Source organism: Microcebus murinus, chromosome 3 (assembly GCF_040939455.1).
Source record: "Microcebus murinus isolate Inina chromosome 3, M.murinus_Inina_mat1.0, whole genome shotgun sequence".
In the NCBI taxonomy this organism is placed as follows: domain Eukaryota; kingdom Metazoa; phylum Chordata; class Mammalia; order Primates; family Cheirogaleidae; genus Microcebus; species Microcebus murinus.
The window spans coordinates 113,176,119-113,191,124 of NC_134106.1; the positions used below are offsets into that span (position 1 = coordinate 113,176,119).

Here is a 15,006-nt window from a genome sequence, read left to right on the forward strand (position 1 = left end):
CTGCTGATCTATCAAACACCAGGTCCTCTTTCTTCTAACTGTAGCTTTCTGGAGGTTTTTAAAAGACATATTTTTATTTGATCTTGCCTTGCCTCATGGCAAGCTTGCCTTTTGTAAACACCCATTCAATATCATGGTGTTCTGAGTTTTTCAATACATTGACACTGGCCATCTAGTCTAGGAGGATTTTACTCAAATAATTATATACAGATTTAACTTTATGCTCACATGATCAATGTTCTCTCACTTTAATGTTTTAGATTACTGGTTGGCAGATGGCAAGTGGGCAGTGATATGGCTTTGTAATTAGACTATGAAGGATGACAGACAAGAAAACAATTAGAGGAAAAATATTGATCCAAGCAAGGTTAATTATCATTTTTTCTTCTGGTGCATTTAAATTCAGTCATGAGAAGTCCTTTAAAACAACAACAGAGCTTTCCCTTAGTAATCTTGAATTTGGAAATGTTTTTATTAAGCCAAAGGACTTTTAGTTTAGACTCAAATGGCCTAGCATGCAATTATTGCAACCAGGAAAAACAATCCAAGCCATGACTACATTATGTTTGCACAGTGCTTTCAAGTTGCCAGAGCACTTTCCCAGAGTCACTGAGTCCTCACGACACACCTGTGAGGTGGGTGAGATTGCTCCATCACTAGATAGTTGCCAAGCCTGCGATTCAAGGGGGCAGAACTACAACAGGAGTCCAGGGCTCTCCCCTTGGTGGAGAGGCAGGAAATGAGATACTATCAGATTCAAAAGACAACCTTGGGAGTTCCTGGAAGTATTTTATGGTCCTTTCCACTCATAACCCAAGTGCCTTGCATAGAGAAAGTGTCTAGTATTCTTCCGTTGGATGAATAAATGCTTTGTTCTCACAGGCGCATGATGGGAGAGACGTAACAGATGCAAATGTGCTGGAAGAGTTAGAGACTCGCATTCAGTGATTGCAGGGTCATTGCCTGCCCCACCCCACTGGCCTTTCTTAGGAATTGTGGTTGGGGTCAGCCAGCCTCCTCCAACCCCAAGTGCTGGTCTCAGTGAAATCCTCTACAGTTGAATTTCAACTTTGTCTTACATTTATGGCAGTGTTTAGCGTACATCTTTTATAGTTGCTTTTAACTAAGGTTACCAAGCCCATTTCCTAATGCATTTGAACAGGTATCATGTGAAACCCCACCATGCAACCTGGGTTTTTAGGTCAAATGAACTTGAAAACAGCTTCTCAGTGTTTTATTCAACTACTTGTTTTCCAAGCCAAGCCGTGGGTGTGCTTTCTTGCCTATGTTCTCTGGTCTCCCTGGGAAATTTCAAGGGCTAGAAAGTAGGATTTCCCACCAGGCCTTTTCTCTGACTTCACCAGAACAGCAGGAACACACCGGTCCTTAGGAAGGGCATACACATCGTTTATTTTCTCTTTTGTCAGTGAGAGGCAAAATAAAACCAGGCCCCTCTTCCTCTCAGAACATGTATGCTAAGACCCTGTGTCTGCCAGCCCACCCTTTAATTTAATGTGCTTGTTTTTCGCAGCCCGAGGCTGTGGCTTCCTCCCCACAGTTCAGTGACCCTCACCTGTATGTGTGGAATGCCACCGGCAACAGACTGCTGCACCGAGTGGAAGGGGTGAGGCTAAAAACACGACCGGCTCAATGCACAGATTTTGTCAGCATCAAAAAACAACTTGAGATGCTGGCAAGAATGAAAGTCACCCACTACCGGTTTGCTCTGGACTGGGCCTCAGTCCTCCCCACTGGCGACCTGTCCACTGTGAACCGACAAGCTCTGCGGTACTACCGGTGCGTGGTCAGTGAGGGGCTGAAGCTCAGCATCTCCCCAATGGTCACGCTGTACCATCCGACCCACGCGCACCTGGGCCTCCCCACGCCGCTGCTGCACAGCGGGGGGTGGCTGAACCCGTCCACCGCCCAGGCTTTCGAGGCCTACGCCGGGCTGTGCTTCCGAGAGCTGGGCGACCTGGTGAAGCTCTGGATCACCATCAACGAGCCCAACCGGCTGAGCGACGCGTACAGCCGCAGCGGCAACGACACCTACCGGGCGGCGCACCACCTGCTGCTGGCGCACGCGCGCGCCTGGCGCCTGTACGACCGGCGCTTCCGGCCGGCGCAGCGCGGGGCCGTGTCGCTGGCGCTGCACGCCGACTGGGCGGAGCCCGCCAACCCCTTCGCCGCGTCGCACCGGCGCGCGGCCGAGCGCCTCCTGCAGTTCGAGCTGGCCTGGTTCGCCGAGCCGCTCTTCGGGAGCGGGGACTACCCGCCGGCCGCGCGCGCGCACCTGGCCGCCCGGGCGCGGCGCGGGCTCGCGGGCGCCGCGCCGCCCCGCTTCTCGGAGGCCGAGCGCAGGCTGGTGCGCGGCGCGGCCGACTTCTGCGCCCTGAACCACTTCACCACCAGGTTCGTGCTGCACGAGCAGCCGCGCGGCGGCCGCCCCGACTCGGACAGGGACGTCCGGTTCCTGCAGGACGTCACCCGCCTGCGCTCGCCCTCGCGCCTGGCCGTGGTGCCCTGGGGGGCGCGCAGGCTGCTGCGCTGGGTGCGGCACAACTACGGCGACGTGGACGTGTACATCACTGCCAACGGCATCGACGACCCGGCTCTGGAGGACGACCGGCTCCGAAAATACTACGTGGAGAAGTACATTCAGGAGGCCCTGAAAGGTGAGCTTCGCAGGCCGCTTCAGATACACCGAAGGGTGAGACGTTAACCGATAGAACGAAAGAATGGGTGGAGAAAGCTCATCGGTGCCAGTGCCAGACTTTTGGCACCTAAGTCCTGTCAGTTGGATTTTGACCTGAAAAATGGACCACTGGGTTTTTGAATTGCGTTTAATCATAAAAGCAGCACAAGCTTATTATGGAAAATTTGACAAGTGTTTTTTTTTTTTTTTTGAGACAGAGTCTCACTTTGTTGCCCAGGCTAGAGTGAGTGCCGTGGCGTCAGCCTAGCTCACAGCAACCTCAAACTCCTGGGCTCGAGTGATCCTTCTGCCTCAGCCTCCTGGGTAGCTGGGACTACAGGCATGTGCCACCATGCCCAGCTAATTTTTTTTAATATATATATCAGTTGGCCAATTAATTTCTTTCTATTTATAGTAGAGACAGGGTCTCGCTCTTGCTCAGGCTGGTTTTGAACTCCTGACCTTGAGCAATCCGCCCGCCTCGGCCTCCCAAGAGCTAGGATTACAGGCGTGAGCCACAGCGCCCGGCCTGACAAGTGTTTTTGTAAACCATCTTAAGGCCAGGGACCGCGGTTCACGCCTGTAATCCCAGTTTGGGAGGCCAAGGCTGGAGGATCACTCGAGGCCAGGAGTTTGGAGACCAGCCTGGACAACATATCGAGATCCCCATCTCTACAATAAAAAAATTAGCCAGGTGCTCATCTATGGCCCTAGCTGCTTGGGAGGTTAAGGCAGGAAGATGGCTTGAGGCAAGGAGTTTGAGACTGGTGAGCTATGAATCCTGCCACCGGACTGGGTGACAGAGCAAGATCCTCTTAAAATAATTAACATCACCTGAAATATCTCTTCCCAAGACAAGCACTGTCAACATTGTTGATCACTTGCTTCCAGTATGTTGCTAGGCATTTTTTAACACAATCTAGCTCATGCTATAATAGCCTGTATTCAACTTTTAAAAAATATTCCTTGTAAACATTTTAATGGACCCATAATATTCCACCATATGGGACATATATCTTCATGTACTTAACCATCCCTTAAATGTTTGATATTTAGGTTAAGTTTTTGCTACTAAATAGGTGTGTTTTTTGGTTTTGTTTTTTGAGACAGAGTCTCACTCTGTTGCCCGAGCTAGAGTGAGTGGCGTTGCATCAGCCTAGCTCACAGCAACCTCAAACTCCTGGGCTCAAGCAATCCTGCTGCCTCAGCCTCCGGAGTACCTGGGACTACAGGCATGTGCCACCATGCCTGGCTAATTTTTTTGTATATTTATTAGCTGGCCAATTAATTCCTTTGTATTTATAGTAGAGACAGGGTCTCTCTTGCTCGGGCTGGTTTTGAACTCCTGACCTTGAGCAATCTGCCTGCCTCGGCCTCCCAGAGTGCTAGGATTACAGGCGTGAGCCACAGCGCCTGGCCTGAAATATGTCTTTGTACAGGAACCTTTGTCCTCATTTCTGATCTCTGTGGGATCAATTGCCCCATATGGAATTATTGGGTCAAGTGTGTTTATTTTTTCAGAGACAGAGTATGTCACCCATGTTGGAGAGCAGTGCTGCAATCACAGCTCACTGCAACCTTGAACTCCTGGGTTCAAGCAATCCTCCTGCCTCAGCCTCTGAAGTAGCTGGGTGCTGATAGATTTGTTGAAGCAACAAAACGACCCCAAATGTTTATTCATTTGACATATATTTACTGAGCACCTAATATGGACGAAAACTTTTCTGGGCACTCTATCACCACTGAACAAAATAAAAATAGCTGTCCTTATGGAGCCTTTATTTCTGCAGGGTAAGAATCAACACTTAAGATAGCGTACCAGAGGTAAAAAGTTCTGTGGAGGATAGGAAGGCACTTGAAGGTATTAAACAGGTGACATGGTCTAACTTACCTTTAAAAAGAATCACTGGCTGCTCTTTTGTGAACACATTACAAGGAGCAAGAACACAAGAAGAGTTATAGACTACTATGAGAGATGATGGTGGCTTGGATCAGGTTAAGAGTGGAGATGAGAATGTACGTAATTTGGAGGTAAAGCCAACAGGACTGGATGTGGAGTTTAAGAAGGGAGTCAAAAATGATTCCATGGTTTTGGCTTGAGCAAGTAAAATGAAGTGACCATTTATTTACCAGCTTGGGGGAGACTTGTAGGAACAGGTTAAGTTTGAGATGTCTGTTAGATAATCCATAGATGTGAAGTAGGGTAATGGATAGAAGAGTTTCAGTTTCAGGAGAGGTGTAGGGCTGCTCTTAAATTTGGAAGTTAAGAGCAAATGGATGGTATTTAAAATAATAAAGCTAGGTAAAATCACTAAGAGAAAAAGCATAGGGCTGAGCTCTGGGACACTTCAAAGGTCAGAGATAAGAAACCAGTAAAACAGACTAAACAGGAGCCAATACTGTAAGATAGCTGAAGGGGGATGTGCAATCAAGGGAGGTTTTGGGTTTTATTAAGAGATTATAGCATCTTTATATGGAAGTGATCCAGGAGGAAAAATTAATCTATGAGAAAAAAAAGAGCAGATAGAGCAATGTTCTTGAGTAGAAATAAAAAACTTGTAAGTGGAGGAGTCATCCATAATAAAAGTAATGAAGAGGCTGGGCGTGGTGGCTCACGCCTGTAATCCTAGCACTCTGGGAGGCTGAGGTGGGCGGATCGCTCAAGGTCAGGAGTAGGAAACCAGCCTGAGCAAGAGCCCGTCTCTACTAAAAATTAATTGGCCAACTAGAAATACCTAGAAAAAATTAGCCGGGCATGGTGGTGCATGCCTGTAGTCCCAGCTACTCCAGGATGCTGAGGCAGGAGGATCGCTTGAGCCCAGGAGTTTGAGGTTGCTGTGAGCTAGACTGACGCCCTGCGACAGAATGAGACTGTCTCAAAAAAAAAAAAAAAAAAGGAATGAAGGTGCAGATGGTCAGGTCAGGAGGTAGGTAGATGTGATTGTGGGAGACAGAAGAAATTCTCCTCTGAGTGCATCAATTTTTCAGTGAAGGAGGAAGCAAGAAGCAAGGTTATCACCAGAAAACAAACATGACAGAGGAGATGCTTTGAGAAGGAAGAGAGGGTGTGAAACAGCCTACCAGGACAATGAATGACTAAGAGAAACCAAGTGTGGTTACTGGGCACATCTGAGGTTCAGAATAAGGCCAAACAGGCAAGATTCTTCTGCATGTGACCCTTTGAATTTAAGTGACAAGCACGTTTACCCTCACGGCTCTGGTTCTTTTCTTTCTTTCTTTAAAGATTAACATTTCCAAGTGTTGCCAAGGATACAGAGCCACTGGGACTCTTTTTTTTGGAGACAAGAGTCTCACTTTGTTGCACAGGCTACAGTGAGTGCCCTGGCATCAGCCTAGCTCACAGCAACCTCAAACTCCTGGGCTCAAGCAATCCTACTGCCTCAGCCTCCCAAGTAGCTGGGACCACAGGCATGTGCCACCATGCCCGGCTAATTTTTTCTATATATATTTTTAGTTGGTCAATTAATTTCTTTCTACTTTTAGTAGAGATGGGGCCTTGCTCTTGCTCCAGCTGGTATTTAACTCTTGGCCTCAAGTGATCTGCTCTCCTTGGCCTCCCAGAGTGCTAGGATCACAGGCATGAGGCACCACGCCCAGCCGGCTCTGGTTCTTAAATTCAACTTTTTCTCCAATTTTGGAGTATTTATGCATCAGCTGTACTTCACATCTCTTTTTAGACTTAATACATTTTCATCTTCTTTACATGGATCATAAAATAATAAACATCAAAAAACCCTTTAAGAATCACTGTATTTTTATGGGCATAACTATAGCTTGTTTCAATGAAAACTAAATTTTTATTCAAAGATATTTCATAGTCCATTTGTGATTAATAATGTTCATTTCTGATATTTTTCAGCATACCTGATTGATAAAGTCAAAATCAAAGGCTATTATGCATTCAAACTGACTGAAGAAAAATCTAAACCCAGATATGGATTCTTTTCATCTGATTTTAAAGCCAAGTCCTCAATACAGTTTTACAACAAAGTGATCAGCAACAGTGGATTCCCTTCTGAGAACAGTAGTCCTAGATGCACTCAGACTCAAAGAAACAAAGAATGCACTGTCTGCTTATTCCTTGTGCAGAAAAAACCGCTGATATTCTTGGGTTGTTGCTTCTTCTCCACCCTGGTTGTTTTATCAATTACCATTTTTCATAAGCAAAAAAGAAAATTTTGGAAAGCAAAGAACTTACAACACATACCATTAAAGAAAGGCCACAAGAGAGTTCTTAGCTAAATTGGTCTTATTTTTTATCTGTATCACAGTTAAAAAATTCACTCCAGTTCCCTATACTGGTAACTTACAGGAGATACACCTATATTGTAGAAAGAGACTATTTGAGATAGAATGGTAACCAGAGTGATGACAATCGATGTCTCTGCTGTGTGGTTTAAATGAATTTTCTCAGGTGTTGACACCAGTGAATCCACTGCTTCTTGAAGTTTGATGAGCTGTTTTCCATCATCTTCTCTAGCTTTCTTGTCTAAATACCAATAACTACTTATGGTAAAATAAATTATTTTTTAAAAATAAACTTTTGTTTTGTAGACTCTATAGCAGGGACTTTAAACCCTACTTTAAATTAGATAATGAGTAATATATTCTGTCACTTCTAACAAGGTGCTTTCCCCTTTAGGTCAGGGTGGTTCTCAAATGAAAAGAAAAAACACAGTAGGGTTAGTGCTTGTCTAGACAGTTATAGCTCTGACTTTTTTTTTTTTGAGACAGAGTCTCACTTTGTTGCCCAGGCTAGAGTGAGTGCCGTGGCGTCAGCCCAGCTCACAGCAACCTCAATCTCCTGGGCTCAAGGGATCCTCCTGCCTCAGCCTCCCGAGTAGCTGGGACTACAGACATGCCCCACCATGCCCGGCTAATTTTTTCTATTTATATTAGTTGGTCAATTAATTCCTTTCTATTTTATAGTAGAGACGGGGTCTCGCTCTTGCTCAGGCTGGTTTTGAACTCCTGACCTTAAGCAATCCGCCCGCCTCGGCCTCCCAGAGTGCTGGGATTACAGGCGTGAGCCACCGCGCCCGGCCAGCTCTGACTCTTAAATGCATCAATCCCTTCATTTTTCTCAACAGAAATAAAAATTCCCACTTATGAAACATTTAATTTTGTGATCTCTTATAAGATCTGACTTAAATAAAGTAACATATAACTTCCAAAACTCATCTCATGGATCACACGATTAAGAAGATCTAGACTCAACTGTCTCTGAAGACACGGAAGTCACGCAACCTCACAGTACAGCAACTTCCCCTTTAAACAAATTGACATCATTCCTTCTGATTTTTGCGAGGACAAGATTTGGCACACTCAGGAAAGCTATGCATTCTAAAAAGATGTGAAGTTTTATTTATTGGTTATTATAAGTCAGACAAAAGGCATTATTCCTTCAGACTTGCTCTCTTCCCTGAGTAACTTCGCTGTCCTGATGCCACATGCATACAGGTACCTCCTGGGATGTAGAATGCAGCCATATCTGGACCAGCGACTGTGCCTCTTTGGATGCAATTCAGAACTGATGGTCTGAATGAGTTAAAATTCTTATTTTATATACTGATTTCCTCAGTGTATTCTAAATATTGGAAGAAAAAACTTGAGCAGGTACCCATTTATACCTATTCTTTAGGTTAACATTTCAATAACCACACATTACACATTGGAACCTGTAGCTGTCTGTCCCCCACCACCAAGAATTAACTTTTAAGAATCAAAGGAAGCCTGTTGCCTGTCATCCCAGTGCTTTGGTAAGAACAAGGCCAGAGGATTATTTGAGGCCAGGAGTTCAAGGTTGCAGGGAGCTATGATCAACACCACTGCACTCCAGCCTGGGTGAGAGCAAGACACTGTCCCTAAAGGAATCAAAGTTGTTCTGTTATAAAGCCTTAGTAGGAACTAAATTGTGATTGTATTCTAGGCCCACTTATGTCAGAAGCTAAATTTAGTACATAATTGATATATATCATTATCTGATGGATAATGAACAAGGTTTCAAAGATACCGTAAAGACAATTTAAAAAAATTCAAGCAAATGCAAAGTGAGGGGAAATCAATTTGCTATTTGGCCTGCCGAATTCAAATAGTAAAACTTCACTTGTTTTTCCTTTATGCCTCTTTTCCTTGCCCCTGCCCCACTGACCTTGGCAGTTTTTAAGTATACTTTGCAAGGCATTTTTAATATTTCCTTTTGAGAACTATGTGCCTAAAGCTACACATAATCACAACTGATCAATTCTGCTTTATTATGTTAACTATGTAGGTTATTTCCACAGGGTTAGCCTGATGTAAGAGCTCCAGTGAAAGTTCTTAGTGTCCACTGGGTAATTCATTAACATCAAGGTCTTGAAAAAGAAAGGCAGTAGGAATAACAGAGATTTGGGATTAACCTTTTAGGTTTTGCTTTCTGGTCTCTACAACAGTTTAAAAACCTCTGGAAATTGAGGCCAGTAGATTGTGATTAAGTATTTAATTTTCAATGTAATCTATTCCAAATTCACTGGTTCATGCTGATTATTTATATTTAACTAATAATCCGGTAGATTCTAAGAACTGTGGAATGTGAATGGGTTTGGCACTGCAACTAGGCTCTGCCCCAACACTGTCTTCCCCCTCCCCCTTCTGCCTAGCTGTGTGCCACTTTACTTCTGGGTAAAATGTGTAGTAAAATTTGGACACTTACACCTCAAAGTTGGGAAAATAACACACAAATGCTCATCCATAGGAGACACAGAAGACAATGAAAAAGTCTTTCCCAATGGACAATTAGGACTCATTTACCACACCCAAGTTCTTAAATGGAAATCATTCTTTAGCTACAACTCACCTAAGTTAAACTGCAAAGGTCACACATAGCACACCACTCTGCTCTATTCTTAAGAGTAAACTTATTTACTCCCACAGCAGCCATATGTACCCATATACTGACACTCTCAATATTAACATCTCTACCCCACTATAATATTGCCACTTGGAAATTTCTCCCTCAAAAGAAATTATTTTGAAACTCTTTCAATACCTTCCAAAACATCTCCTTTCCCAGTCACATTGCTATTGCTAAGTCCCAAGCAATCTGGGAACCAACTACTCAGCAAATAGCTATATGCCATTACTCTAGGTACCTGGAATATAACAGCACACAAGACTGTATCCTCATCCTCATGAAGGTTACATCTTAGCAGGAAAAAAAATTAGCATATAATACATACACAATAAAGTAAACCATGAATATCAGATTACAAATGCTATGGACAAAAATAAGTGGAGAAGGAGATGACAGGAAGGTGTGAGAAGTGGCACTTAAAGGGTGGTCAAGGTAGACTTCACTGCAGACCTGAACTTGAGCAAGTGAGCCATACAGGTCAGCTGAAAGCCTTCCAAAAGGAAAAGACAACTTGAAGATTTACAATGACAGCACTTGATACTGAAGGTCAGTTCAGCTATTGTGCAGAAGTTAGAAAAGTGACAACTTTAAGTATAATGAACCTGTGTTTTCTAACTTTACCAATTATTCATAAGTAATCTTACTTCACCTAAAACTCCATTCAATGCCTACCACAACCTTTCCTCAGATATTTTTAAGCAAATCATTTATTTCACCCAAATTTCTTAAAAACCTAACCATATAGTCATCAAACAGATTAACTCCTCAGTATCATATAATCAGTTGGTGCACCCGAATCAAGAGTTAAGTAAGATCCATACGTTCCAATTGGTTGCTTAATTTTTCTGATAAAGACTCTGAACATACCTTATACATTTGAAGTTATTCACCAGGCTTTCCTCATGGACTAGATGAGAAATTAAGATCGAACATTAAACTTTGCCTGAAAAATTCCTGTTCTATTCCTTCTGCATTGTTATTAGTTCACTAGAGTTTATTCTTGAACTATCATACTTATCAAGTAGTTAAAAAGGATAATCAGCTTAAGAAAAAGTCCCAAACCAACAGCTCTTTTATTGCACCATCAAAATTACAAATACATCTTAGTAATCATGTGGTGTCTTCATGTGGCTGGACAACTGTAAAAAGAAATGAAAATATCTGTAAATCTCCATCAATACCCTTGCCTAGAAAAGTACTTTTCTAAATAATTTAAAACATACTTTAGGATTATGGCTTACTGGCTCACAGTAAGCTGTACACAGTAAAACATATGCAATGCTGTCTCTTATTTTGCCAATTTACTGTGTTCTAGATCCCAACTCTCCATTTTTTGATAAATTCCACTTTAAGTCCTTAAGTAAATCAAGAGTCTCAACTATGGTGGTAAAAAACTTATAGCCATTACAAGAACCCACCTCACCTCTTAGATCTTATTCATCAGCCTGCTGAACTGTTCCTTTTTCAGAGACATAGATACCATCCAAAAATTTTCTGATATCCTTGTTTTTAACTGTTGTGGCCTGCTGAATCAATGCAGCTACAGGGGTAAAAGATAAAGTAATTACTACATCAGCCAAACCCATTTTGAAAAGAAACGGTTTGATTCTTTGATATATATGTTCTTTATATATGCTATACTTAAAGTGTGAGAATATCCTTGATAGCTTTTTAATTCCTATAATTTAAAAAGGTAATCAAACAAAATGAGTAAAATACCATGTACCCAACTACAAGACTTAGACAAAATTTTGCTGATGTCTAGTAAACATACAAACCCGAATTTGAAACAAGCTCAATGTCATTTCCTTCGAGGATCAACTCATCTTTCTGTGCTTGAGATACTGAACAAGCAACACCTAAAAGGGGAGAGGGCATTTACATAGCGTTAAAATTAGAACTGTGTAAAAAACATTCAAATTCAAGGGGTAGTAATTTATGCCATTTAAAATTCTTTGTACCAACTGAACCTTCTCTTCAAATTTTTGGTTTATAGGATCTGACTTATCTGAGCCAAAATCTCATTTGTGTCCCTGCTTAAATGAACCATAGCCCCACAGCAGTTATCAACTCTCTCAGTGATTCAAAGTAATGAGATAGTGAAGTTTAGCTGCACAAAGCCTTCCACCAAGTATTTCAGCGTTTACTATGTATTGGCAAGCACTGTTATAAGTATTTTCCAAATTTAACTCATTTACTCATGAGAAGTACCCAATTTTACAAATGAATAAAAAAAAGCTACAGGAGGCAATTTACCCAAGGTAGATAATGAGAGCTGAACTTTAAACTTAGGCTATTAACCACTATTCAAATGATCCTTCCTTTGGATTAGATGAATATGTTCATTAGCCTGGCTTGGCCATTGCACAATGGATACATTAGTGAAACATCATATCACATGTAACCCCAAAATACAATCGTATACGTTTTTTGCAAATTAGAAGTAAAAATGCAGCTACTGTGCCCTACAAACCACTCCAATGTATAACCCTTAAGGAATCCAAATGATGATACAAACCCCTACCCAAGAGCTATTAAAAGAATAATCAAAAGAGAAAATTCTGAAATAAATCTAGTTAAGCATCTCTGAGGGTATGCACACATACCTGGCCTCATCCGAACCCTGCGGATGTATTTTTCACCTAAGAAATTCCGTATTTCAACAAGAGACCCATTCTCCTGGATAACAACATTGATGGGGAAGTGAGCATACACAGACCTCATCTTGTAACGGAAACCCTATATTAAACAAACAAGCTATTAACAAGGCTACATTTTTTAAAATCCAGTTTTTGAATTTTGTAAGACGCTTATGATTATTTAGTAACAATTCTCACATAGCACTCATTATCAAGATTTTTTAACTGTCACCCATACCAAGAAACTAACACGTTTCTGTGTCTCCTCATTGGAATGCAAAGCTCTATAAGGAGGCATTTACTTCATCTCTTAAACCCACAGTAAACAATGCTGGCTTCTTTTATTAAGAACCCCCAAGTCCCTCATTTTGGGCATTAGACTAACATTTACCAAGTTAAAAGGTACACAAGAATTGAGGCTATCAAACCAAACAAGACAGGCCCCTTGGTCTTCAAGGAACTTAGTCTGGGAACAAGGGTAGAAAGGGAAAAACGAGACCTTAACAGGTTTTTAACGGAAGTACAGAGTGCCATTAACAGGTATACCCTAGAAGGGCTGGGTTTAATGCAAATAAAACCATTTCAGCATGAACTTATCTAAGGAGGAAGGGGACTGGAAAGAATAGTGGCATCAGTTATCAAATGTACATTTAAAGAAATGTGCTGGGAGCTCAGAGATTATATCTTTTCCTATCCCTAAGAAGAGTCCTATTGGTGAGATAAGTAACAGCTAGTAATCAAAGTCTACTCTACCTGCTGCAGCTGTAGCAGATTTCCTATAAAAAATTTGTGAAGGTGTGTGTGAATATCACCATCAGCCTACTTTTAAAAAACTGCACTGATCATCTAGTCTTCATTCACATTTATCATTTAATACTAAATACCCAAGGATGCCTATCTGCCAAGTTCTAGAGTTCATGTATGTCCCAAATTACGTGCATAAGCCATTCTCTGTAGTAGACACATATATACTTTAAGTATACTTAAAGTACAGGTAAGAAACCTCCTGTTCCAAAACAAAGAAGTCTGATCAGTCTGCTTACCAGTGTGACACCCTTGATCATATTCTGTACATGACTACAAATAGTGCGAACAGTAGCCAGTTCCTTTCTATTTCCCCACCATTTGTCAACCCGGAGCTGTAATAGAACAAAAACTTTAGAAGACTCTTTCCAGAAATAAGCAGACTTAAAAGACAATAATCCATTTATTCACTGAATTAGATTCTACTTTAAAACACGTGATTTCCAACTGGAAAACTTCAACTACATATAAAGCCTCCAACAGTTATCAAACATTAATATTATATTTCACAGGTATATAATTTCACAAAAGAATGACAAAACATCGATTTTTACACAAGATGCAACAAACTTTGCGTCTGTAAAGCTAAGCCATTAGGCTTAAAAGACCCATTATCTGGTTCCTAAAAGTGGTGCAAAGCAATCTTCAGGAAAATAAAACCTAACTTGTAACACTATTAAAACCTGCCATTGACTACTAGGTTTTTTTTGAGACAGAGTCTCGCTTTGTGGCCCAGCCTAGAGTGAGTGCTGTGGCGTCAGCCTAGCTCACAGCAACCTCAAACTCCTGGGCTCAAGCGATCCTCCTGCCTCAGCCTCCCTAGTAGCTGGGACTACAGGCATGCGCCACCATGCCCTGCTAGTTTTTTGTATATATATTTTTAGTTGGTCGATTAATTTCTATTTTTAGTAGAGACAGGGTCTCGCTCAGGCTGGTTTCAAACTCCTGACCTTGAGCAATCCGCCTGCCTCAGCCTCCCAGAGTGCTAGGATTACAGGCGTGAGCCACCACGCCCGGCCTGACTACTAGTTTTGAGCTTTATAATCCGCTGTATTCAGAATCTGGTTTTCCAACTTCCCTAAACAAAATCGGCTATTTTAAAGCAATCGTATATGATACGGTCTTAAGTCACTATCTTCCTAACAAGCAACTGGAGTGTCCAAAAAGAAAAAAAAAACCTCACCCTCTTCTTTTTCTTTCCAAGGAGACTAAGTTCTACATTGATGTGATTGAAGTCCCTCCGCAGGGTTCCTCTGGGACCCTTCACGATAACTGTACGTCCCTTAAGAGTGATGTCCACTACAACAGAGAACGTATTTGTGAGACCACAGAACAAGGCTTAAGAGCATGCAGTAAAAATGTAAGAAAAAAACATCAAGTCTCATACCATTTTCTGGAATGTCGACAGTCTGATTGCTGAGAATGGTCTTCATTCTGAAACGCAAACACTTGGGGTAAACAGGCCAGACACAGGGCCCGTTTCCCACCAAACCGCACCGCACAGAGCCCCACTCCTACCGGAGAATGCTAGGCAGAAATTCGGGGACTACGGAACTGAAAACAAGTGCGTCTCAGCCTGGAAGGAGCAGCCCCAACACGGGTGTTAAGGCCCAGCGGGCGAACTCCCGCTCAGTTCAGCCCTGCAAATCCTATCCAGGCGGCGCCATCCCAGCAAGACTTGTGGGGCAGGGGTAGGCCCAAAAGCCCAGAACAGGACTCGTATCCCGGCGCCACCAGGTCCATATAGCGCTCGCCGAGCTGGGGAACAACCGGGATGAGGACTCCGTGCGTCGGACCCGCGCCGCAAGCCTTCCCAGAGCCGATGGCTCGAGATTCCCAAAGCCCACAGACTACAGAAACGTACTCACCTCGCGGGAGATACGGCAAAGAGACAGCGTCTGTCGTCATCACGTTCTTGTATCCCGTAAGGGGGGCCTGCGTATTGCGTCATGAGT

At 42.7% G+C, this 15,006-nt stretch overlaps 2 protein-coding genes across 4 annotated transcripts in view; one reads left to right on the forward strand and one right to left on the reverse strand.

The window, feature by feature from the left end:
- KLB (klotho beta) overlaps window positions 1-7,256 on the forward strand; it is a 35,306-nt gene extending 28,050 nt beyond the window's left edge. The window contains exons 4-5 of the mRNA XM_020282209.2: window positions 1,532-2,675; window positions 6,576-7,256. Coding sequence (XP_020137798.2) covers window positions 1,532-2,675; window positions 6,576-6,958 — 1,527 coding nt within the window. The 3' untranslated portion in view covers window positions 6,959-7,256. The remainder of the gene's footprint in view (window positions 1-1,531; window positions 2,676-6,575) is intronic.
- Window positions 7,257-10,662: 3,406 nt separating this feature from the next.
- RPL9 (ribosomal protein L9) lies at window positions 10,663-14,971 on the reverse strand. Of its 3 annotated transcripts, none has more exons than XM_012753900.3 (8): window positions 14,920-14,971; window positions 14,439-14,485; window positions 14,235-14,350; window positions 13,291-13,386; window positions 12,215-12,347; window positions 11,387-11,467; window positions 11,027-11,148; window positions 10,663-10,747 (listed from the first exon to the last, which is right to left on the reverse strand). In XM_012753900.3, the coding sequence occupies exons 2-7, from the start codon at window positions 14,482-14,484 to the stop codon at window positions 11,042-11,044; spliced, it is 579 nt and encodes a 192-aa protein (XP_012609354.1). In that variant the 5' UTR covers window position 14,485; window positions 14,920-14,971; the 3' UTR covers window positions 10,663-10,747; window positions 11,027-11,041. The 3 variants fall into 3 exon arrangements, with proteins under 3 accessions (XP_012609354.1, XP_020137796.1, XP_020137797.1); XM_020282207.2 differs by having other exon boundaries at window positions 11,032-11,148; window positions 14,920-14,967; XM_020282208.2 differs by lacking the exon at window positions 14,920-14,971 and adding an exon at window positions 14,570-14,907 and having other exon boundaries at window positions 11,032-11,148.
- Window positions 14,972-15,006: the final 35 nt, after the last annotated feature.